Below are 26900 nucleotides of genomic sequence, written 5' to 3'. Positions count from 1 at the left end.
GTTTTGAGAATGTAAAATGAAAATGAATAAAAGTAAAAAGACCTTTACATACTAATGTAAGACCTATAAGGAATGCAATTTAAAAATTAAGCAAACATTTATTTTTACTTCTGAAACTTAGAGGAATTAGGTAAAGTGTGATTTTCCAACAGAATTTTAAATCAGTTCAATTTAGCATCTTTGGAAACAAAGTAAAAATTTAAGCAATAACAGCAGCTGTGGAGGGACCACTTAGTTCTTTATATTGATCCTCTGGTGTACTGACTGAATCAGTGGGTAAGAACAGAGCTAGACATACCAGAAACAGGTGCTTGTGTACAAACCAAATTGGCTGTGTGGCATTTAAGTCCATAAAACATTTCACTGTCAACCTTTTAAACACAGGCTTATAGGCTTCTAGGCTTCGTCAGTTTTTGATTTATGTGGTAAATATCTGTTCTTACCCATTTAGGGAATGTGGAATTCAGGTGAATTTAAATATAACCTGGAAGAAAGTGAAATTTAAATAACACATTTAAAAGTGAATCATTTTACAGCATTTCTAAAAATCTTAAACAGAATAAACACAAAATTAAATTTTTCACCAAAAAAGGTTCCCAGAAAACATTTCAGTATAGATAAACTGCAATTTCCCCTAATGCTCTCTAGACCTTGAAATTTGCATAGTTGTGCTTTGGCCCAGAATGAGACAATAAATAGGATCACCATAGTAAGGGAGCCAAAGAATGAAGAGCTATGCCAGAAAAACTATTTAGTGGTGGTGTTGTTTTGCATATAGAATACTGGATGTAATTGTCGAAGAATAAGTGAGCCAGAGCTAGCTAGCAATTCATAGGATCTTGATTTCCCACATCTCCCTGGTTATATTTTGATTTATAAAAAGTCAAGAAATGAAGCTTCAATTAAATGTTACTTCTGTAAAGATGAGCACATTTCCAAGATCATCTTACATTCATTATGCAGTGAGTCTCATTAAAATGTTTAGTGCCTTGTTTCTACCAAAACATAACAAAAGAGCCCACTGTGAGATTACATTATACAATAGCTATTAATATTTATTAAATCTACTTTTCTTGGACTCATTTTTATTATATATTTGAAAGGTCTTTACCTTGGAAGCTTCATGGTACATGGTGTAGCTCACATTCTTCAGAGAATTTTCAAAACCCTTCCAGTGCTTGATGTATCAGTAATTGAATTTTGCTAATAATCATTAGCAAAAATCATTTTGGACACAAGGAATAGGCAAGCCAAAGACTGGGAGAAAATCAGAATACATGTACCTGACAAAGGATTTGTTTTCAGACTATAAAAGCACTCTACAACTCATAAACAACATACTTAAAAATGGGCTAGAAGCACTACATAAAAATTATACTTCAAAATAAATAACAAAATAATATATTTCTAATCATTTAAATACAATAAAGTTACTTTGTAAGAAAAAGTGTGATTTGAATTTGGGGGGGGATGAGATAATTTTAGTTGATTGTTTCAGGGTGACCCTCATCCTCTGGCATTTCTTGGAAATAAATAACCAAGAGGACTGTTATTTCACTTTTTGTTGCTGGTTATTAATTAAAGGTTCCAGGATCGACATAAGGATAAGCGAGGAATTCCCCTAGTTTGTTGCCTTCTGAATCATAGTGGAGCATTCGGAAGCAAACATCACAAAAGAAACATGGGTCCTCTGGTGCAAAACTGTCATTGTTTGTCACCCATCTGTAGTTAAAAAAAAAAAGATGTACATCATTACATGCTGAAAGTTGTAAACATTTCTCCTATTGCGTTCTCATTCTAATATGTTATAATCCTTTGTACGGTTATATATATATATTATATGTATATAATACACACAAAAATATCACTCAATTCAAGGCAAAAGGGCAACTAACACGCTGCAGAATGCTGTTTCTTTGAAAGACTTCTTAAAGGTAAGTAGATTATAAACCCATACATGAAAGTATCATACACTCGCTATGACATAGCTTACCCTCCAACTAATTTAATATGAACAATCATTTTCTTGTAAAAGGCCATCTTGAAAAACCATAATAAATCAGATGCTACAGATTGGATAAACTTTTTGCTTAATTTATCTAATTGGTAAATTAGTACTGGTTAATTTGAAAACTTCAGCTGTTTTACTTAGCATTCAGGATAAAATGTTAGAGTATATACTAGTGAGAAATATAGTCAACATTATTCAACTGAGATTTTTGGTTTTTTACCTGAGATGTTTGGTCACAGATAAAAATACTATTTTCCAGTTTACCTGAATTCTGCATCAAATGGAATGTTTTTAATACTCCCTGATTTCCATTTTCATCTGATAACTCTGATTTATGTTTTCCTACTGATCATTAAGAAAACATATTGCTGTTTCTTTGAGACTAAATTCTTCCCTTTTCCTCTGAATAGTTTTTTGACTCTGATCTGTAGTTAAACAATCTAAACATGCAGAATCACAAAGAAAAATTTTATAAAACCATATTTTGACTATTATATATGAGATGCTGTTATTTTTTGAGAACTTGTAGATGATGCTGATTTTGTAAACTAGACAAGAGGCAGAAAGACTATGTGACTACTTGATGGCACTGACCATTGTAACCAGCCTAAAGTCTAACCTACACCTGGACGTCTACTATACGTGATGATTCATTTCCTTACTGTTTAAAAATAATGTAACGTACTGAACTAATGACCTGCAGCACTTCCCTACTAGATAAAACCCTATATATTGTTTACCCCAAAGTATAAGTCCTCATATTCAAAACAGAAAAGAACTGAAATGCCAAAAATCAAAACAAATACCTCAAAAAAATACAGGTATCACCTACCTGGCTGTGTACATTTTACAAACAAAACATTTTCTGGTCCATAGCCAATGCTTCTTGGTAAGAAGGGGGTAAAGTGTCCTATCCAAGCAGTCATCACGATGCACAAGTCTTTTGTATATGAGAAAATAAAGATTAAAGTGTAAATTTTTGTGATACGTAAATCAAATATATCTGTACTTTGACATTAACACAGTAGGCATATTTTTCAAATTTTTTCTTACAAAAGATTTAGGTATAAACTGACTTGTTACACCAGGTTTGATAAAACTTGTATTCCACAAAACAACCCCAAAAAACATTTTGGATCAAATGATGTTTTCTTTTCTTTCCTATGAAACATTCCAAATCTCTTCATGGTGATGTGCGCCATTACTAAGGGAGACATTGTATATGACATTTATTGAATGTATTCCGATAGAGAATCCTTGCGTCTTACTCCTTAGTACCTTTTTATGGAACAAAGTTTGAGTAACTTATTTATCCTATTTTATCTATCTATTCTACCTAGATTAATGGGTGATGTCTTACAACATTGCTCTTGTTTACTGTCTCCTTAATTAAAATCCATATCTGGTTCCTCGTATAATGTGAACTGGTAGGACTTTAGTTTTAGGTGTCAAAATTAAGAATTTCAAGTGAAAGTCAATCTCCACTATGTCACTGATCAGCTGAGTGGGTTTAGGTAAATCCTTTAACCATGTTTGACCTCAGATTCTTCTGAAAAATGAAGAGACTGCACAAGAGTACTCTAAAGGTCTCTGACAATTCTAAAATTTGATTCTTTTTTTTTTTTCCAGTAAGGAAGGGTAGCATTATATCAACTTCATCAGAAAATGATTAATAAGCTTCTAACAGTTTACCAACTATTAAACTATGAAATGGCACTGAATGACATCCACCTGCAAGAAAAATGACTGAGAAAAATGACTTGTAGTCTAAATTACATTCCAAGTTTCCTTGTGTTTAAGGAATGACACTACAGGCAGTAATATGTCTACACTTCTGTAAGAAATGTAAGGAAAAGTAAAATCAGAATAGTGGATTGTCTTCTATCTTATTCTGAGACACATTTCCCCTCATCTGAGTGGAAGAGCAAGCTTATGTAAAATTTAAAGAACATAGAATCAAAAAAATAAATATATAATTTTCAAAGTCATATAAATCTATACAGTTTATGAGCTCTCCTGGCTTTTGCTTCAGAAATTCTCTCATTGGGACAACTGTTTTACATTCTTAACTGTTTCTTTTTAATTTAGCTCCTCAACATCTCTCTATAGAACTACTATAACTTTGGTTACATATTTAATATTTGAATTATGAGGAGTTTGAATTATTGCCACGTAAACCACATAATTGCCTATAGGTTCCTTTTACTGTGTAGCATTTTGTTTTCTAGCTAGATCTCTCATGTTTGCATTTGCTTAGCTTTCAATGTACCTGTTGCTAATTCAGTTCCGTTTTCTGACAGAACATTAAAAGTACTCTATATGGTATGCACCAACAGGAGGTCTTGCAGCTCTAGACACCCTTCCCGAGTCCTCTGTCCTGCTCCAGTCTCTGAACTAAGTTGTTCTCCAGGTCTGCATACAGCCTTCGTTCTGGGATTTCCCTTTCCATCATTCTGAGAGTTCTTTTTATGTCTTATATCTATTCTGATTTGCATTCCATGTTTTTCCTTTTTAAGGTTTAGTCTTTGTGTGAAGTACTTCCTCTGGTAGCTTCCTGAGTATCAGTGCATGGAAGGTAAATTTTTGGAGACTGGTCACTAAGACCCCCAAAAAGCAGCAAGGACTTTCTGAAAGCATTAGTTTCTATTACTGGTACAATAAATACATGGGTATATCATTGCGGCCTCTACCCATTCCCCCAAAAAACTTAAAAACGGTCTCTCAAAAGAAATCAAACCAGGGATAGAGCAAGGCTTATTCCTATATATTAGCCTTTCATAAACTGAGATTTCCTAAATAAGGAAGTGAATAGTCTTTTTCATGAGGAAGAAAGAAGATACCAGCTACTCAAAATTTATAACTTTTCTTAAAATCCCATTTTAGACTACCTTAGTCCTTCCTACTTTAAATCTTCATCAAAGCATTAAGACTTCACATTTGTCAAATGTTAAAATTACTCTTCTCTTCCCCCAGTTACTTTTTATCTCCTTAAAATTTTGGCAAAAGACAAGAAACCTAGAAATACTACTGCAAATTTGCAAAGGGCCTGTATGATATACAGGGTGGACGACTGCTACCTGAATAATAGGTAATATACAAATGGTGATATTTTAAAAAGTATTTATAGATTTAAAAGCTTTAATAAACAGTAAAGTATTTATTATAGATTTTCAAAAAAATAAAGGATGAGAAGTTGGTGATTGCACAAAAAGCATTTATTTCTGCTTTTCTCAAGGCAAGCTGCAGAGATAATTATTTTTATTCCTTTAATTTAAAATTTAAAAGAGACCTACTTGTGCTTTCATACTGTGAAATAAAGAAAAGGAAAACAGAATAAAATGTTCTGAGTGCTGTCACTTACCGTATGTCGGTAATGACAACAACATGTTCACAGTCTCCCTGGTGACAGTATAAGTAGGGAAAACCCAGTTTAATATGCAAGTCATTGAATGTGAAATCTTCCATTTTAGCAGTCTGAAACTTTCCATAGCCTCTATCATGGGACTCTGACCACTCAATGATAGTTCTGAGGAGAGAAAAAGGCAAGGAGGGATATATCACTGCTCCACAAAAAAACTAAAAATGACAGAAAACAGTTTGTGACTGCAGTATTTCACAAAACCTGGCTCTCTCAATTAACTGGGCAGTTGCCATCTTGATGAAAATCATACTGGTTGGTACATGTTGGAATGAGGAATTCTAAATTTCTCTTCATCCATCAGAGCAGCAGTTCTCAAAATATGGTTCTTGAGACTCCACAGGGGTTTGCGAGGTCAAAATTATTTTTACAATAATCCTAAAATGTCATTTGCCCTTTCAACTCTATTCTGTCATAAACAACTAGTTTTCTGGAGGCTATGTGACATGCTTTACCACTTTAGATTAAATGGAAAATGCAGAACAATGCCATTCTTTTGCTTTGGAAAAGTTATTTTTCATAAAAATGTTATCAATGTTAGCAGGTAATGGGATTATTTAAATGTTAATGTTTAAAATAGTTCTTAGTTTCAATTGCTAATATGGTAAATATTGATAGCTATTACATAAACAAAAGCTTTGGAATCCTCAATTATTTGTAGTATAAAGGAGTGCTAAGACCCACAAGTTTGAGAACTGCCACAGAATACAGATACAAATGGCTATAAGAGAATTTATATAAACATTCAGGAAAAAAAAAAAATATATATATATATACACATACATACATCCACACACTTTGGCTTCTAGGACACTGATAAAAAAAGTATGGTCTAATTAACATGATATTAGATTTAGACTTAAGCAACCATACATATCATTGAGGGCAAACAGCAGTATACACTGGACAAGCAGAAAAACAAAGATTAATTTACTGTTATCACCTAATAATTAGAACAGATATTAAGAAAATGTTTAAGTGAGATTACACTGTTTTTTAGATGCATTTAAGGCCTAATACAAGATTTACTCTAATTTCTAAAATAGTAGATAATACATTTAAAAAACAATTCTAGACTGCTGGCAAAGATCTTAAAATAGTCTACATATGTTTCTAGTAGGAAAATTTTCTTGGAGTAAAAAAGTTTTGATTAACTTACTAGTACCCAGACTAACCAGGTGAAATAACTTTGAAAATATTTTTTTAATTGAGAGAATTTTTGACCCCAAACAAAAAAACCTAGCAAAGTAATTCCTTGTTAAAAAATCTTTAAGAGACCAATAGGATTTGTGGAGATAACACCATTTTGAGAACCAGAACTAGGAAAGACTTTGAAAAGATTTTTGGAAACTATACCTGCTCAAATCTCTGCACTCAGGGTATCTTTTATCATTGTAAAATGTTCCTTCAAAATAAAAGAAGGCTGATTTGTATATATCCTACGAGAAAACAGATAGTATTGAAAGTCTACTATTAACAATTATGATATCGCTCTAAGTATTAATTCAAAATTGTTATGTCATAAAAACACACTAATCTGTTTAACAATAACTTCACAGAATATGCTCAGCTCATTAATTTAATATTTAATAGGACCCCACGATGTGACAAGTATTATGTTAGTTACCAGGGATAAGTAAAGACATGATCCTTGCGGCTATTTTCAGTCTTATCCTATTGCTGTTTTGATCACTAGGTTTAATTTAAAATATGTTTATTCCCTTGAAATTCATGAAAGAAACCCAATTTGAAATGAAATAAACTTCAATATTTTTTTATTATATGATACACAGCCATGACAGTTATTTATTTAGATATTTGAACTAAAAACTGAACAGTGACAACTTTGGTGTTTCCCCAGTGATAACAACAATGATCGTGGAATTCTGTTTATCTGTCATTTAAAAAATATTTTCAGTGAAGTATCACAGCACTTACACAACTTGTCTGAACCCTTAGGTTTCTTAACTTTCAGTCTACCAGACTTTCTATCAGAGGGGTGTGTCTGAACCCTAACTGCGTAAGAGAATCACAAAAACATCAAAGACCAACTCTCACTTCAGATACATTAAAAAATGAAAGTCCCTGAGGATGTGGCCCAGGTACCAGTGTTTTCCCAAGCTCCCCAGGAGATTAAAATGTACAAGCAGCATTGAGAACCACTGTTAGACTTGTCTTTTGCTGTAGGCTTAGACTCCCGGGTGAGGGTAGGTAAGAAGACCTGTGTTCCTTTCCTTAACCTAACCTCCTCAGACCTCAGTTTCCTCACCTGTAAAATCAGAGTAATATCTGGCATTCTATTTTACAGGATTGTGATGAGAATCAAAAGCAGTTTATGAACTATAAAAGATATATAAACTTCAGGTATTAAAGCAATTTTATCTTAACCTAATTTCTCTGCTTCTTTAAATTCCATTTTTTTTTTTTTTTGTCTTCATTCCCCTATTTACAGATCATCTGGTGTTGGTGTCAGACACCCTTATAAGATGCTTTCTCCTTGGATCACTCCCAAAATCTCCCTGGCCCTCTGTTTCCTCATGTAAAATATGAGTAAAGTATTACCTTTTTCCTAGGTGGCCTCAGAGATAAAAGGTTGTAATGTACTAAATAATGCCATGTCTAGCTGCTGTTAACACAAAATCTGCCACTTAATATACATCCAAACTCTCAAAAGGTAAGCTAGGATCCAAAGTAAAGGTTCTGAAAAAATGACTATTACCTTATTTTGGAAACAAAAATAAAGTTTTGCAAATATAAAATTTTGTTCATTACAAAATGTTCCTATAGAACTTCATTTTAAGTGATTTAGGGCTCAGTGTCATCACTGCAAAACTTAGTGCCTGTTCACCAAGTAAATAAAAGGGTAGAGAAAGAGGTCTCAAGCCAGGCGTAATGCCAATATGGCAAAGAAAGAATATGGGGCTTTGAAGGCTAGCTGACAAGCGTCTGAGTTCAGCTTCCACCAGTGCTTACTGAACATGGGCAACTCATGACAATGCTCTAACCCATCTTTTTCATACCTGTAAAATGGTGAAAATTCTTTCCAAAGATAGTATATTATACATCTAGCATATGGTAAGTATTCAATAATCAGAGGATGTTAATTACTAGATGGAAGAGGCATAAACAATAATATATGTGTAAACATTTTAAAATAGGACACTGGGTCATCTAGCCCCCTGCTTAGAAAGTTGCTGAAGGCATCAGCACTGATGTACAACCAAGGCTGGTTAAAAACACCCCCCAGAGTTCCTGAAACTAAGGCTGATTCCTCGATCTGACACAAAATCTCTGAGTAGTGATAACAGCTGGAATGAAAAGGACGAATTCAGATTTTTCTTATTAATTGCTCTTATAAGTTTTACAGTAACACCTTTTTCTGGTAGGGTTGAAAAACGAGAAGACTGCTTCTCCTTTAAAAGAACAATCACTTATTCTCTGGTCTGCATACAGCCTTGAAATTCCACTTGTTTCTCTTTAATATTTATCTCCAAGAGCATCAACATGGCAAAGCTGAAGAACCCAAATATCCTGAAACCATTTCAACCTAATTCAAAAACTACGTAAGTGAAATTTATGTGAGTCATGATGCTGGTCTCATGCCAATCACCAAGAAGGCTGGAATATCACCAGTCTTATGGGACAGAGAGAGACATACCAAATAGTAACAGCATATTATTATAAGCACTCTAATGGACAAATGAAATGGTGCCAGAGTGGCAAAGACAGAACAGTCAGGAAAATTTTTATATAACAAATGAGTTTTCAGCTGGGTTTAGAAATATGAATATGAGTTCACTAGATGGACAGAGGGAGGGTAAGGGCTTCCTACCATGTTCAAACACTCAGAGGCACAAAAAAGTATGGTATGCTTGAGAAAGATAAACACATTCATTGTTGAAGCACAAGGTATCTAAGTAGAGGGTGAATAGTATGGAAAGTTAACATGGGAATCATCATTACAAAAGGCCTTATATGTCAGCCTAAGAAGTCTGGATTATAGGCAATGCAGACCCACTGAGATTTTTATATCAGAGAATGATAAGATCAATTTCTTTTTAAATATTTCATTTTTTAAAGAATAGTTTTAGGTTTACAACAAAATTGAGAGGTAGGTATAGAGACTTCCCATATACTTTCTGCCCCTACACATGCACAGACTCTCTCCATTATCAACATCATTCACCAGAATTAGTACATTTGTTACCAAGGATGCACATGCATTGACCCATCATTATAATCACCCAACATCCATAGGATTCACTTTGGGTGTCTGACTTGTTTTTGAAAGACAGCTTGAGTAGCATGTATAGGAAGGTCTAAAGATGGGAAGACCAGTTAGGAAGTCCTTAACGAAAATATACGGCAATGGAAAAAAAGAGAGCTATCATGGCAGAATAAACAGGAATGAAAAGGGAGTTTCAGGTGAAGAAAAAAGGAGAGGGTTAAATAATGAGTTTAATTTTAATTTAAACATTGACCTTGATTTATCTGTGGTTCATTCATTTAGTTAACAACTATTTGGGCATTTCCTTTGTGCCACACATCATCAGAGGAATAAAGATATGTATATCACTGAACAAATCAGAGTCCCTACCCTGATAGAATTCATATTCAAGTTAAGGAAGACATACAAATACATGGTGTAGGTAGAGATTAGAACAATTCAGAAAAATATAGCATGACAGGGGAAGAGAATACTAATCTGGAGAAAGATCAGGGTAAGAATTTAGAATAAGAACAACTAAGATGAAACCAAGCTAGAACATGTAAGTGGCAGGTTGAATAGGAACCAGCAAAAATAGACTGTGATGGTTCTCGTCCAAACTCTATGTCCATTCTAGTTGATCCAAATATCTTTTTACTGATCTACAGGAAATGCTGCCCCTCTTAAGAGGGACAGTAAATCCTGAGGTCGTCTTCTAGAGTTGAATTAGGTAATAGAGTTAGTTCGAGCTTACCCTAAGATAAAATTCAGGAGGATCAAGGCCCTACTACTCTACTGAAAACCTCATGGGTGGCTAAATCTACCATTTTTCTTCTTTCTGTCCTTATTCACTGGGTAAGTAGGGTTTTCTCTGTCCTTTTGAGAGCACTAGCAATGACCAACATCAGATGCTATGTCCCTCTTTGGTATTGGTAATGGACTGACAGGTGCAGTAGGACTCTCAGATAGACTCCAACCCTTTACTGGGGGCAGTTAGGACAATCAAACTCATACAGAGTTTGAAAGAGGAGAGAGTTTGAACAACAAATTCAAATGCTACAGTGAGGTTAAGCTGTATGAATATGGGAAAGAGATCAATTGGTTAAACGATTTGGTGGTCACTACGATCTTAGAAGGAAGAGTGTACATAGACCGGCTGAGAAATGAACGTGAGATAAGGAAATCAAAACTGACTGTAGCCTAATCTTTGAAAAGGTCTTGATGACAAAGATCAGAAGAGATAGGCTTGAGGGAATGGTTAGAAGAAGAAAGTGTTTACTGGAATATTTATGATTCTGCTAGAGTCATCATTACTTCCTTAGCTTATTATTATTATTTCTACTTGCTTTATGGGGGTAAAAAAAATAAATCACCTTACTTTGCTGATGTGCTCAGGGGCTTGGTCAGGAGTGCTGCTGAATTCCCCACCAATCTGGAGGTCACTGACACAGCAAATTGAATCCCTTAGTTCCGTGAGTTTTTGACTGCCCAATACCAGCATTGTTTGGTATGGTTTGTGTTCTTTGTGCTAAAAGTCAAACAGTAAATAAGTGTCCACTTATAAACAAGCAATTAAATATAATTCTGTCATGACCAGATCCAAATTAAGTTATTGATTTTCTTAATTTAAGTTATCCCCGTAACTTAGAGTTCTGTGTTTTCTTAAATTCTGTATTTGCCTATCTGGCATCCATTAGTTACGGGACCGAACTAATGGCCAAAGTTGTTAACATCTCCTCTATGATCCAGAGCCTATACTCTGAAACCACCTCCTTTATCTAATTCTCACACACCAAGCCAACACTTCCGCTATCCTAAATCAAGGGCCAGGTACCAGACAACTAGGGACTACCCCAAAGCCCCCTAAACTGTTCATCCTGCCCTGCCTTGCCTTTCCCGCAGAAACCCCAATAAAGGCTTTAACATATATATGCCTTCCACTCCTACTTTTCTGCCTCCTGACTGACACTGGTGATTCCCCTTTGACCCTGCTTAGCATGGTGTATCACCTCTCCTCTCAGGAAATGTAAGTTACAAAAAAAAAAAAAAAAAAAATTTTTTTCAATGGCACTGGTCTCTAAGTGTTGTCACTCAGTTGTTCATAAATAAGAAAACCATAGATACAACTGACACACTTAGAGCTATGGTCTGAATGTTTGTGTCAGCCCAAGATTCCCATGCTACCATCCTAACACCCAAAGCAATGCTGGTAGGAGGTGGAGCCTTTCTTTGGGAGGAGATTAGGTTATGAGGTAGAGCCCTCATGAATAGGAGTAGTGCTTTTTTAAAAAGAGAGCCCACAGAGCTAGCTCCCTAGCCTCTTCCGCCATGTGAGAATCCTTCAACCCAGAAGAGGACCCCTACCTGACCATACTGGCACCCTGATCTTGGACTTCCAGCCTCCCAAACTGTGAAAAATAAATTTCTGTTGTTTATAAACCACCTAATCTGGGTTACTTTGTTATAGCAACCGGGATGGACTAAGACACTTGGCAACAGAGCTTTTTTAGTTTAAGATAAGTTTGTAATCAAGATGCTACTAAAATGATGTTAACATAAAGGGGCTTTGGATTATAACTTCATCTAACAGCACTGTCTTAAAATTTTCTGGAAGTTACCTCATTGTAGTGAAGCAATCTATTCACTACCCTAATGTTATAACTCATATTCGGTTTTATTAGATTTATTTTGTTTGATAATTTGAGATCTTTGAGTAATTAGTATTAACCATATCCCAGATGCGTCATAAACGCCCAATAATTCACAAGTACAATTTATGTATAGCAGTATTTCAATTAAATCTTATAAAAGTTTATGACATATCTATTTAGGAAATCAAGAATACACATACTCTGGGCTGGCATAGTTCTTTTTATTAGAGACTCCTAAGGAATTCCTAGATACCCCTGACCTGTTAACTTTCTACATTTTCATCAAAGATGAGCATCTTTAGTTAGTTCAGTAACTTCCTAAGTATTTCTAAAATGGTGAACCTACATTTCACTAGTTACCTATTGGGGAAAAAACAAAAAATACCCTCAAGAATTCATATAATTAGAATCATTATAAATTTCTCTATACTTTCAGCTGCTTCCAGTGCAGAAAACAGGATATAACATTATAAGAATTGTAATCCTATTTGTCAAGAGATTATTTGAAATTTGCCTTATTTACAATATTCCTTATTAAAACCCTAGAATATAGACAAGATGCCAGTTACAATAGCATATACTTGCATTTACTTTGAACCCTAAGGTATGTAACTCTTCAAATAAATAAACCTTTTGACAGAAGTCACTCATATTATCTGTGAACTCCAAAGGTTTTACTACTGACCTTATGAAATATAACAGGGTACAAGATATTCACAGATAGGATAAGCTCCCCTTCTTTGATCATGTCTGCTGGATTTTCAGGCTTTTTCCCTATGGCATGTGACTCCTGAAGCAAGAAAACAAATTAACAAGAGACATTAAAATCAGGCACTGTGGACAGATAAGAGACAGTATGCAACAATGACATAAGCAAGAACTTGAGTCACACAGCCCTGGGTTTGATTCCTAATTCTACTTTAAGAAAAACATTAAAACCTCTGATAGCTTTAGTTTTATCTTCTATAAAAAAACAAAAATACTTACTTTATAGAACTTTTGCTGGGAATGTGTACATAAAGCATCTAATAAGATGTTTGGTACTAAATGCTTAGCAACTGATGATAAAACAGGAATATCAACTAATGTTAGCATAACACTGGCATTTACAGATACTAGTACTTTTATATACCTCCTCTCCCGTTATCATGAAAGCCATTTGACAGATGAAGCTCAGATTTTACCCAAGGTAAATCAATAAGTTAGGATGCAAATATAGCTCTGTTATAAAAATCCTTGCTTTTTACAACACTGTTTTATCTTTAATATTCCACACTCTTTTATATGTGCTTAATAACTATAAAATCGGAGCTGCCAGGGTAGACTGGTTAAGTAAAGATGCAAAAGGTGTTTTAAAAATAAGTGGAAGTGATGTCATGCAAAATGGTGAGTAGGAAACTCTAGGGACCAGTACCTTCACCAAAGCAACCAATAAGATGAGAAGAAAGACTGGAATCAATTATTTTAGATCTCTGGAAGTTCTATCAACCAGGGGAATGCTTGGTGAAGGGACAGCTGCTGATCTAAGCAGCAGGTGGAAACCAACTACCATTTCCTCATTCCTCAGCTCTGCTGAAGAAATGGAGATACCAGCCTGTGTTACTGGAAATGATGGCTGATGCCAGGATTGGAAGTAGGGACCTTGCTCTCCAAAATTTGGGGGTTGTGCTTTGGTTGGGTTGGCAATAGCCTAAGGGTGTGGTGTAGACACTTGCCTTGGTTTTGGCTCCCTTGCCAGCAGTGGCTTTCCCTAGCAGCGGCTATAACAAAATTTAAAGAGACAGGAACCATTTTTCTCATTTGTGGAAGCAACATTTTAGAAAACTTGTTCAGGATACTGGCTGACCACGAAGATAATGAAACAAAAACATCAGTGACTATACACAACAAGGAACATACACACTGGTAAAATAGTTTGTAAAAGTCACAAATAGACAGCTCCAGTCCTCAGCAAGTAAAAAACATAATGTCTAGTTTCCAATGCTTATAAAACAAACAAACAAACAAACGAACAAACAAACAGGAAAATAAGACCTATTCACAAGAAAAATGAAGAATTTGACAGAGACCACACTTGGTGAAGATGAGGTGTTGAAATTAATAGTCAAAGATTTTAAATCAATGGTCTTAAATGCACTCAACAATGATCTAAAGAACACCTGACAGAAAACTAAAGGAAATCAGGTTTCTCAATAAGATTAAGAGAAAATTTCTCACCAGAAACTATGGAGATAAGGCAGTGGGACTACATATTTTAAGCCACGAAAGGAAAAAATATCAAGAATTCTATACCTGGCAAAACTATCCTACAGGAATGAAGAAGAAATTAAGACATTTTCACATAAACACAACCTGAGGGAGTCCATTATCAATACATTTACCCTATAAGAAATACTAAAGAGAATTCTTCATTTGTAATGAAAAGACTAGAGATTAGTTTGAATTCATAAGAAGAAATAAAGAATACTGGTAAAGTGTTATTATTACCTAACAATGTAGGTAAACATGGAAGCCAGCATTACTGTACTTTTGGTTTTAATTTTTTTCCTGAAGATAATGCATAAAACAATATTTATAAATTTAGGTGAACAGACACATAATATATAAAGACATACTCTGTGACAATAACGATAAAGATAGAGGGAGGGAGATGTATAGGAACAGTGTAGATATCTTTCTGGATATTACTGAAACAAAGTTGGTATTATCTGAATTAGGCTGTTAAAATCTTAAGATGTTAATTGTAACCTCCAACGTAATCACTAAGAATATAAGTAGAGAAGCAAAATAATATACCACAAAAATTCAACTTAATACAAAAAGGGCAGTAATGGAGTAATTGAGAAACAAAGATATATATGACATACAAATAGCTAAATGGCAGAAGTAAATTGTTATCAGGAATTACTTTAAATGTAAATGGACTAAATGCTTCTATTAAAAAAGCAAAAGATTGGCAGATTGAAAAAAAAAACGAAACGTGATTCCTTTATATACCATCTACAAGAGACTCACTTTAGATATGAAGTCACAAAAAGGCTGAAAGTAAAAGGACAGAAAAAAATATCCCATGCAAATAATAACCAAAAAAAGCTTAAGTAGCAATTCTTACAGCAGGCAAAATAGACTTTAAATCAAAGGCTATAACAAGAGACAAAGAAGAATGCAGGAATTCCACTTCTGGGTATTTATCTGAAGAAATCCAGAACACTAATTTGAAAAGACATATGCATCCCTATGTTCACTGCAACATTATTTACAATAGCTAAGATATGGAAGTAACCTAAGTGTCCATCGACAGACTAATGGATAAAGATATGGTACATACATACAATAGGATGTTACTCAGCCATAAAAAAGAATGAAATCTGTGATAACACAAATGGACTTAGAGGGTATTATGCTAAGTGAAGTAAGTCACACACAAAAAAAGACAAATACCATATGATTTCAGTTAGATGTAGAATCTAAAAAATAAAAAAAACAAAATAAATGAACAAACAAAAAAGAAAACAAACTCACAGAAACAAAGAACATTTTGATGGTTGCCAGACAGGGGGAGGGGTTATTGGGATGGGTGAAAAAAGGGAAGAGATTAAGATGTGCAAATTATCAGTTATGAAAACAGTCACAGGGATGTAAAGTACAGCATAGGGAATATAGTTAATAATACTGTAATAACTATGCACGGTATCAGATGGGTACTAGACTTATCAGGGGGATCACTTTATAAATTATATAAATGTCTAATCATTATGTTATACACCTGAAACTAAGATAATATTGTATGTCAACTGTAAATAAAAAATAAAAAAATTATTTAAAAAGAAGAAAACAACAACAACAACAACCTCCTAACAAATAAAAGCCCAGGACTAGATTGCTTCACTAGTGAATTTTACCAAACAGCAAAGAAAGATAGTAACACCAATACTTCTCAAAGTCTTCCAAAAACTCTGAGGAGTTCAGGGAATGGCTCCTAAATCATTCTATGAGGTCAGCTACCCTAATACCAAAGTCAAACAAAAACACTACAAGAAAACTACAGGCTAATATCCCTTATAATTGCAAATGCCAAAGTCAACAAAATACTAGCAAACTGAATTCAACAGCATATGTAAAGGATTATATATCACAACCAAGTGGGACTTATCGTCAGGATGCAAGGATAAGTCCAACATACGCAAATTGATCAATGTAATACGCACTAACAAAATGATGGAAATTCATCATCTCAACTGATGAAAGAAAGCATTCAACAAAATCCAATACTTTTTAATGATAAAAATACTTAATCAACTAATAATAGAAGGGGATGTCCTCAGCATGATAAAGGCCATATATAAAAAACCCATAACTAAAATCATATTCAATGGTGAAAGACTGATAAGGATGTGCATTTTTGTTACTTACATTCAACACAGTACTAGAAATTCTAACCAGAGCATTCAAGCAAGGAAAAAAAAGGAAGAAATAAAAAAAGGAAAGAAGACAGAATGAACGAACAACCAAATTAGAAAGGAAGAGATAAAGTTATCTGTGCAGAGACATGACATGAATGATCTTCTACGTACAAAATCCTAAAGGATCTACCAAAAACAAAAACCCTGTGAGAACTAATAAACAAATTTAGCAAACCTGCAAGATACAAAACCAACATACAAAAATCAGTTGCATTTCTATACAGTAGCAAAGGACAATCTTTTGAAATTATATTAAGAAAACAATTACATTTAAAATAGTACTAAAAGGAATAAAATGCATACTAATAAATTTAACAAAGGAGATGAAAGACCTGTATACAAAACACTGAATGAAATTAAAGACAAGCTTAGTCAAGTGAAAGACATCTCTTATTCATGGATTAAAGACTTAATATTAAGGTGGCAATACTACATACAGATTCGATGCTATCCTGATCAAAATCTCAATGGCTTTTTTTTTTTTTTTTTTTTTTGCAGAAATAGAAAAACCCATCCTAAAATTCATATGGAATTTTAAGGGACCATGAATACTCAAAACAATCTTGAAAAAGAACAAAACTGGAAGACTAACATTTCTAAGTTTCAAAAATGACCACAATACTAGAGTAATCAAAACAATGTGGTATCAGGATAAGACAGACATATGGACCAATGGACTAGAACTTAGAAATAAACTTTATGTGCAACTGACTTTCAACAAGGGTGCTCAGATCATTGCATAAGGAAAGGCCACTCTTCAGTTAGTGCTGGGAAAATTGGATAGTCACATGCAAAAGAATGAAGTCAAACCTTTTACTATATATAAAAATTAACTAAAAATGGAACAAAGGCTTAAACTAAGAGCTATAAGCATAAAACTCTAAAAGAAAACAGGAAAATCTTTATGACATTGGATGACAGTTTCTTAAACATGACACCAATTACACAGATAATAAAGGAAAAAAACATAAACTGAACATCAAATTTTAAAACTTCTGAACATCGATGGACACTATCAAGAGTGAAAAGACAACCCATAGAATGAGAGAAAACATTTTTAAATTATATATATGGTAAGGGACTAATATCCAGAATATATAAAGAACTCTTACAACTCAAAAACAGACAAACACTCCAATTAAAAAATTGGTAAAAACTTGGATATTTCTCCAAAGAAGATATACATGTAACAAACAAGCACATGAAAAGATGCCCAACATCACTAATCATTAGGGAAATGCAAATCAAAACCATAATTAGATATCACTTCACACCTACTGGGATGGCTATTATCAAAAACCAGAAAATCATAAGTACTGACAAGGATGTGGAGAAATTGGAACCTTTCTGCATTGCTAGAGGAATGAAAAATTATCCAGACATTGGAAAACAGTTTGGTGATTCTTCAAAATGTTAAAATAATAATTATCATATGACCAACAAATTCCATTTCTAGGTTTATACTGAAAAGAACTGAAAACGGACTCAGATATTTGTACATTAATGTTCACAGCAGCATTATTTACAAAAGCCAAAAAATGGAAAAAACTCAAATGTTCATCAACAGATGAGTGGATTAAAAAAATGTGGTATACCCATACAAATGAATATTATTCTGGTATAGGAAGGAATGAAGTTTTGATACACGCTACAGCACAGATGAACCTTGAAAATGTTTTGTTAAGTAAAATAAGCCAGACACAAAAGGACATAAATTGTGTGATTCCACTTATATGAAGTATCTATAACAGGCAAATTCAGAGACAGAAAGCATAACAGGGGTTACCAGGGGCTGGGGGAAGGAGAATGGGGAGTTACTGTTTAATGAATATAGAATTTCTGGGATGATTAAAGTTTTGGAAATAGTGGAGATGGTTACAAAGCATTGTGAATGTAAATGCCACTTAACTAAACATTTAAAAGTGGTTAAAACAGTAAATTTTGTTCTATGCTATATTTTAGCACACACACAGACACACACACAAAAATGGGAGAAACAATAGATGTTCTTATATACTATTACGTGCCCAATAGTGTCTGGCACATAGTAGGTCCTCAAGAATATGTACTGAGTAAACCCATCACATCTGCTAACATTTAATTCCTTGTTACCATCTTGAATTTTTCTGAGGGTTTTACATAAGAGATAATAGATTAAGAAAAAAAATGTGGTTAAACCAAAATCAGGAGCAGAACAAAAAATACAAATAAGGTGGCTAACAAGCATGAATTTATCCTAACACAGAGAGCAAGACCAAGCCAAATGAAAAAACAAAGCCAGAGATAGATCTAAGAGTAAAACAGGCAATCACTTGAATTCTGAGGATCTTTTTCTACTACTAGTTCCCAGTCCCAATGACATTTCTCTAGTTTCCTCTTGACTAAGCATATCTAATATAAAGTTACCATACAGTCATCACTGACACTCACTCAGTGATAAAGTATATTGTTTCTTGGCAAAAGGTGAAAAAGTTGAGACTCTTACCATTTCGTAAGCAAATGTTTCTTGTCTGCAGACACGATCTATCGTTATGGTTTCTTCCCGATGTTCCAAAAGCTTCTTTCTTACTCTGTATACATACAAGAAAAAATTAAACTTCATTCTTTACTGGGGCTTCAAAATCATCTGTAATATTTAGTTTTTTTTATTTTGAACTAATTTTAGACTTAAAGTTGCAAAAATACCACAAAGAGTTCCCTTACTTGTATCTCTCACCTGGCTTCCCTATGTTAAACACTTACATGGTCACAGAATAATTATCGAGAATAGGAAATTAACATTAATATAGTATTATTAACCATAGACCTTTTTTAAACTTCACAAATTTTTAAGTTGAATGCCTTTTTTCTGTCCTAGGATCCTATGCAGGACGCCACACTGCATTTCTTATTTCTCCCTTTTCCTCCAGTCTTTTATAGTTCTGCAGTCTCTCTTTGTCTTTTACGATCTTGACACCTTTGAAGAGCTCTAGTTATTTTGTAGAATGTCCTTCAATTTGGGACTGAGTGCTGTTTCCTCATGATTGGAGTAAGCCTATAGACTTTTGGCAAGAATATCACAAGAATGATATTGTACTTCTCACTGTATCATCATGACATTCATGATTTTAATATGTTTTATTACTGGAGTTGTTTACCTTGGTTAAGTTCTTGTCTGCCAGGTTCCTATTTCCTTTGTATTTGATAAGTATTTAGAGGAGTTATTTTGAAACTATGCAAATCTTGTTTCTCCTTAAATTTTCATCCTGGAATTTTAGCATTCATCAGATTCTGTCTGCAACATTTATTACTGTGGTATATATCTAGTAGAGATTCTCAGTTTCCCTCATTCTACATTTATTCATTAACATTATGAGGAAGACCCATGTCTTTCCTCTCATTTATTTGATCATTTACATTGGCATGAACTCATATTTATTTTACTCTATAGGATAAAATCTAATATTAACATTAGTTTGTTGCTCAAATTGTTCTAGTTTTGTCCATTAGGAGTTCCTTCGATTTGGCTCCAGTTCTTTCAACAAACCATTATCTTTTTAATTTTTTTTTTACTGCATTTCCTTCCTTTCCAGCACCCTAAGATACTCTAGGCTCATCCTGTATTTTCCTATCTCAGCCCTGGAATAAACCACTTTACCTAGGAGTTCTAGTTCCTTTAATGGAGAAAAGTGTTTGGAGAGCAGTATTTGGGCACTAGACAACCTCATCATTACTACAGTCACTGCTTCTAGGCTTCTCAACAGAAAAAGGTAGGAAACACATACATGTACCAACCCATACATGTACAAATATCTGTATTTTGGTAATTTTCTATCTGTTATATATTTAAAACCATGAGTTAATATGGATACTTCCAACCTCAAATTAAAATCACAGGATTCATTTTAGCTTTTAACCTTTCCTTGTTTACAACTTCTGCCTCCACAGGTGAGAAACTCAACTCCCATTATTTACAATCTATTAACTTATCTGTTTAATTCTAGAAAATAGTTTTAGAATTGCTAACCAACATCCCTGTGAGAAACACTATCTCATGAACAGTTCTTTAGTCTTTAGACTTACAGCACTAAATCAAAATATGCTTTTGTACAGAGCTCAGATTAGCTTTTTCCTCCCCCATTTTCTTCAGTGTCATTATGTTATTCATTTATAACACATCTCACTTGTTAGCTTTGTATTCTATTCTGAGTTCCCTCACCCACCGTCCTAGTTGGTTTTAACTGTCCAATTACTTTTGAGGTATGTGAAGACATATGAAACATTATGGTTCTAAGATTCAATACATACATACACACACACACTCAGTAAAATGTCATTCCCTCTCTGTCCCTACTATCCTGTTCCTATTCCCCCTTACTTTCTATCCCTTTACTACCCTCCAACTCTGTAGGCAACCAATCTCTATAGTTTTGATTTATCCTTTCCATTTCCTTTGCTCGAATCACAAGACATCTGTGTATTTTTTTTGTATTCCTTTCTGCATCACTCTGAGTTCAATTAGAAAAAAATTAAAGAGTAATTTGAACAAGAAAGCTTAAACTAAAATATTATTAACTTTAACAAAGGGCTGGAGTAATGAAGGATTGGCAAGTAAGAAGTAGACAACTCTAGAGAATACAGAAATAAAAATAATAATAAAAAGGAGTACCCTACCCCTTGGTCTGAGAAAGGGTGCCCAAGAAGTCTCCCTTTTCTCCCCCGCAGGACTGGGAATCAGGCCCTGTTGGAGAGGGCATGGCTGTGACTCACTAAACAACAAAGAAATTGCCATGATGCTTCATCAGTGGATCCTGCTCAAATCCACTCTCAAGGGTTTCAGAAAAAGCTGTTTAGGGAAGTTGTTAAGGAGTGGATTGGCAGGGAAAGCTGCTGGGTGATAGTTGCTAATGACTGATAGGTACTATAGGAGCTGGGCACTAGGGAGGCTATGTGTACTGCAGGACTCAAACAGAAATTCTATACTCATTAAACAATAGCTCTCCATTCTCCCTCCCCCCAGCCCTTGGTAACCTCTGTTCTACTTTCTGTTTCTGTGGATTTGCCTAGCACAGATAACTTCATATAAATGAAGTCATGAAATATTTGTGCTTTTCTGTCTGGCTTATTATACTTAACATGTTTTCAAGGTTCATCTGCAAGAAGGCCCAGGAGCATTAGGACTATCTGGTCTTTGAATGTTTGGTAGAATTCTCCTGTAAAACTATCTGGACCTGGAATTTTTGTGGAATAGTTCCTTGGAAAACTTTGTTTTTCTATGAAAATCAGTCTACTTAAGGTTCAAAGTCTAACATGGTTAATTTCAGTAATTTATATTTCCCTAGGAAACTATCCATTTCACCTAGGTTTTCAAATTTATTTCTGTAGAGCAAGGACTGGCAAACTTTTCATTAAAGGGCCAAACAGTAAGTGGTAAATATTTTAGGTTGTTAGCTGGATGGTCTCTTTCACTACTCAACTTACCACTGTAGTACAAAATCAGCCAGAGCCGATACATAAAATAATGGGTATAGCTGTCTCGATAAACCTTTACATCAAAACACAGGTGGCCGGTAAGTTATAGTTTGCCAAACCCTGCAAAGTAGTCTCTTATAAAAATGTGTTCCAATGGTTATTTCTCCCTCATTTTGTATGTTTTTGCTTTCTTCCTTTTTTTTTAAATTTAACTATTTAGCAATTGGTTTGCCTATTTTATAAATTATTTCAAAAAGCCAAGATTTTGATTAATTAGATTCATCCTTTTCCTATTCTCTCCCTCATTAATTCCTGCTTTTATTACTATTATTTCTTTTCTTTATTTCTTTTAGTATACTTTGCTGTTCATTTTTAGTTTTCTGAGCCGGGAATTTAATTCACTTATTTTTATTCTTGTACTTTTAATAGACTGTTACAATAAATTTTCTTCTAATCATGGTTATAAATATATTGCTTATATTATAATATGTGGTGTTTTCAATGTCACTATTTCTTTAAAATTCTGTAATTTCATTGTGTATTTTCTCTTCTGCCCATGTGTTATTTAATAAATTTTAAAATTTCCAAATGAACAGCCTGATTTTTATTTTCGTTAGGAAATTCTAGTTTTATTATGTTGTGATTAGAGAGTGTTGTTTGTAGTATTTCTACTTTATAGAAGTTACTGTTTCATTTGTGATCTAATATATAATCAATTTTTATGAATGTGCCACAGTTTCCATTATCAGGTTGTAAATTTTACGTGTATATATATCTCCATAAGGATATCAACATATTCTACTATGTTGTTTAGAGCTTTTAACTCTCTCTTTTTTTTTTTTAAACCAGTAGTCTGTCTTGTACTGAAACTGGTAGATTAAAGTGTCCTATTGTTACTGTGTTTCTAGTTATATTTCCTTCCATCTTCCATAGTTTTGTTTTATAAAGTTGGCTATTTTATTTTATTTATTCTGTCATTCTAACGAAGCCTGGGTATCTTAGAGGGTTTCTTTCTTTTCTTTCTTTTTTTTTTTTTATTTGTTTCGTTGGTAGAGTCCTCCAATTGTGTGGTTTTCTTTTTTTTTTGTAGAATTCTAAAGTTCCTCCTTTTCATCCTTTAAATGATATAATGAACAGTGCTTTCTTGGTCAGAGAAATGAGAGGGATGGGCTGACTAATCTAGATGAAATTGCTATTATATTAAAAATAATTTTGCTGAAGCTTTGGGGATGACAGATACATTGCAGTAGCACCAATGCAGTAACAATTATCTCTCCTATTCCTAGGAATTAAAACCTTCTCTTTAAGTAATCAAAAAATTTAAAAAGTGATGAAGATAAATTATTTAGCTTGCAATGGATTAAGGAGAGCAGCATGGTAGAGAATTGATCTCTACCAACTACCTTTTACCCCCTTACATGCACAAAATGAGTGCGGTAAGCTTTTCTGTTAGACTAGGAAAAGAGAAATTTATTTATTTTCTGCCATATTAAATGGGTCAGGTACTTAGGTTTTGTTTTTATTTTTATGTTTTTAAGTTATTGGTGGGGAGAAGGACAGTTTAGAGAAAAAACATGTAGAGATATAGATTTTGGCTTTTGACATAAGACTAATTTATTTGTGGTACTGTTAAGATTAATATTAGTCATATTTTAAAGATAATAATTTCAAAGTACATCAAAATAATCCCAGCTGAGGAAGGCTGCATTTAACTTTTATGTTAGATTATATATATAATTCTACCCACATTTCTTATGTAAGGAAAGACAACCTAGGAGAGCAAGGTGATCTAATAAAAGAGCCAGAAGAAACAAGGTGTAAAGGAGTCTGAAAATTACTATATAACATGGCTTAATAAAACCATTATAAGCCAATTAGTATGTTACTAACACAAAGTCTGCTTTGTTTGGAATTATCATCAGCCAATCTCTAAAAGTCACTTTCTCAGGTTTATGAAAATTTCATTATTTCACTCATTCTACAAACATCTACTAACTCTCCAATTACGTACCATGTTCTAGGAAGTGGGGATATAGCAGCAGGCGTGTGACAGATATAACTTATGGAACTCTAAACTCTAACTAGGAAGATAGAAAATTAAACAGGTACATTGTGAGTGTGATGAGTATTTCAATAGAGAAGTATGGAAGACTACATAAGTTTAAAAGGGGATCTAAATGGATTCCTTAATCCTTCACTAACACTAGAAGGATGACTAGAAGCCAGCAAACTGAAGGGGAAAGGAAGAGTGAGTGTTCTAGAGAAACGCATGGAGTGAGAGAACACATTCCAGGAACTGAAAAACACTATACTGTGGCTGCAGCACTGCAGAGACAGAGCTGAAAAGATCAGCAAGATCCATTCTATAAAAGCCCTGGTGAGTTTCTTAAGAACTCAGGACTTTTGCTTAAGAGCCATTGAAAGGTTTTAAGAGAGAGTGACACAATCAGATACACAGTTTAGAAAACTTCAACTAATCAATCAACAATTAAAAGCACCAATCGGAGCTGGGCAGTACAACAGGTTTAAAAGCAATACACCAACGAGTCTGGATTCCCAATGGGCCTTCAAAGACTTTAGAAATGTCAGAAGACTTAGACATTCCAAGTGCATCTACCCCCTAAGAGAGAGAGGGGTTGTCGCAATGTGGAAAGGAATCTTAGGGGCTCAAAGATGGGGTAAGTTTCAGGTGGGTCACATGCATCCCAAATTGTTGAACTTTTATTGTGTTTATTTTTTAATTCCATTTTTCTAATAAATCATTTTTATCCTATTTTACAAAAGTATGGACGTATCAACAATAAAAAAAAACAAAACAAAAAAAACTGGTCTTTTATCACAGTTTGAGAAGCACAGAGTCTTCAGTTTGCACCTCAAATCTAAGTAGATTAACTGTACCTTTGTAAACACACATTTAAAAATAAACACAAATTTGAATAGGGATAGTATATTAGAGGGTATGTATTTACTGTTAATTTTCTTAGGTGTAATACTAATGATTATGTAGTAGAATGACAGTTTGAGGAGTATATGCTCATGTATTTAGGAGTAAATTATCATGCTGTCTGCAACTAACTGAATGAATGGTTCAGCAACAGAAAAAGGCAGAAGGTATCTCAAACACATACTGCTGAAGCAAAAACGTCTAAGATGACAATACCATAGTTAACTTTTGAATATGCTGAAAGAATATTTAATAGTACATAACAGCACCTAATAAAAGCAAAATCTTCCATACCCCAAAGTCACTAGGTCAGTATCCTCTGGGATGACTTCTGGATCCTCGCCTTCCTTAAGGCACTTCAGTTTATCAAGGCTAAAAGGAAAACATAAAGGAAAAGCAATCCTTCATCTTGTCCGTAGAGAATCAGGGTTGTGCCCTAAATACATCACCGAATACTTATGAAGTCAGATAAAACCCAGCAGGCGGCTCTGAGGAGGCTAGAATGCAAAGTAATGATTTCTGGGCGTATATTCTAAAAAGAAACGGATATAAGGCCAACAGAAGAAGGCCAATACTGTGTTATGTAAAGAAGAAAAAAAAATTTTAAGGTTATTTTTGTATTTTCACCCCAAAAAAAAGCACTTTGGGAGAAAATTTCAGTAATATACCCGGGAGGTCCCCAAAAGAGACAACAGTAAATCACAGTTTTAACACTCCTCTGGTCAAATCTCCTTCCAACCTCACCCTTACTTAGGTTCCGCTATTGTCAAAGCGTCTGTCAATGGCAGATACACGTCGCTGTTACTGATTGTTTTTTCTACCTCAACAAGCACGTTAAACATTCGCGAACAGAAAATTAATCTTTTACGCAGCTCTCTCGTACCTTCACTCTAACTCGTAGAAATCGTGCATTCCGATCACGGGTCTTCTCCCGATGTTCCGGGAAAGCGCCAAGAGGCTGAAAGCTTTAAAAGGAGAGTCCATCTACCCCAGAAGTAAACCACAGGCCCTCCCAAGGAAGCGCAGGAGCAAGGCGGCACCCGGTTTGGGCCAAGCAGCAAGAACCCCCAGCCTCGCACTCACCCACAGATTGTCCTCAGTTCGGCCGCCGCCTCCAGGCTGCAACCCAGATCCCGGGCCACCGCGGCATCCTCCCGGCCGGAGTCGGCGACCCCGCCAAGTCCAGGCATCGCGGATACGGGCAGCTCCTTTAGCGACAAGTCCCCTTGTCCGCGCAGCCGGCCACGCCACAGCTCCCCGAAGGCGCCCACGTGGAAAACGCGCGTGTTTAGATCGGGAAGCTCGTACTCTGGAAAGTCGCAGCCGCCGCTGCTGGGGATCGTGTCCTGCCTGCCGCCCACCCCACTGCACGTTGGGACGCCCCGGGTGCCTTCAGCCATGTTCGTCTTACTCCCTTCCCTACAAAAGCCGAACGATCAAGGCCTTGCGGGGCGTGATGGGACTTGTAGTTGCACGTGGCTCACGCTGGCGAGCAGCGGGACTGCGCAAGCCGGAACTCAGACACTGCATTTCCCGTCAGGCTGCAGGTCAGGCCCGCCTCTGGGCGCGGCACCGCAAACCTCAGCGCTCAGAGCTAAGCGCATTGTTCTCCTCTTGAGGCGGTGCGGGGAGCGGTTGCGGCTTTTCATCCAGCGCAGCATGTAGGTTTTGGGTCCTGGCTCCCAGTTACGTAGCATCACTCTCTGCTGGGTGAGGCCTCCTCGCCTCGTCCTTCGATCTGACTTTTTGCTTCCC

General features: G+C 35.0%; 1 protein-coding gene across 4 annotated transcripts; it reads right to left on the bottom strand.

The window, feature by feature from the left end:
• Positions 1-73: 73 nt before the first annotated feature.
• Positions 74-26584, bottom strand: SNAPC3 (small nuclear RNA activating complex polypeptide 3). 4 transcript variants are annotated; one of them, XR_001598419.2, is made up of 10 exons: positions 26229-26584; positions 25440-25517; positions 19236-19320; positions 12973-13077; positions 11015-11164; positions 6786-6868; positions 5373-5537; positions 2844-2951; positions 1112-1722; positions 74-484 (listed from the first exon to the last, which is right to left on the bottom strand). XR_001598419.2 is itself a non-coding variant. In XM_016157335.2 (9 exons), exons 1-9 carry the CDS (start codon positions 26543-26545, stop codon positions 1575-1577), a joined length of 1239 nt encoding a protein of 412 aa, XP_016012821.2. In that variant the 5' UTR covers positions 26546-26584; the 3' UTR covers positions 74-1574. The 4 variants fall into 4 exon arrangements, 3 of the variants coding, with proteins under 3 accessions (XP_016012821.2, XP_036095100.1, XP_036095101.1); XM_016157335.2 differs by having other exon boundaries at positions 74-1722; XM_036239207.1 differs by lacking the exon at positions 6786-6868 and having other exon boundaries at positions 74-1722; positions 11010-11164.
• Between the last annotated feature and the right edge of the window lie 316 nt (positions 26585-26900).

Source organism: Rousettus aegyptiacus, unplaced genomic scaffold (assembly GCF_014176215.1).
Source record: "Rousettus aegyptiacus isolate mRouAeg1 unplaced genomic scaffold, mRouAeg1.p scaffold_m13_p_3, whole genome shotgun sequence".
Classification (NCBI taxonomy): domain Eukaryota; kingdom Metazoa; phylum Chordata; class Mammalia; order Chiroptera; family Pteropodidae; genus Rousettus; species Rousettus aegyptiacus.
The sequence above is the reverse complement of the archived record's forward strand: the minus strand, read 5'-3'. Positions and strand labels throughout refer to the sequence as shown.

What these genes read in the sequence shown, in the direction of transcription:
- SNAPC3 (XM_016157335.2), bottom strand. Translation starts at nt 26,545, where the DNA reads ATGGCTGAAGGCACCCGGGGCGTCCCAACGTGCAGTGGGGTGGGCGGC. An exon ending in GAACTGAGGACAATCTGTGG is followed by an intron (nt 25,518 to 26,228) that starts GTGAGTGCGAGG and finishes TTTTCCTTTTAG; the next exon opens with CCTTGATAAACTGAAGTGCC. An exon ending in CCCCTGAGCACATCAGCAAA is followed by an intron (nt 6,869 to 11,014) that starts GTAAGGTGATTT and finishes GTTTTCTCGTAG; the next exon opens with GATATATACAAATCAGCCTT.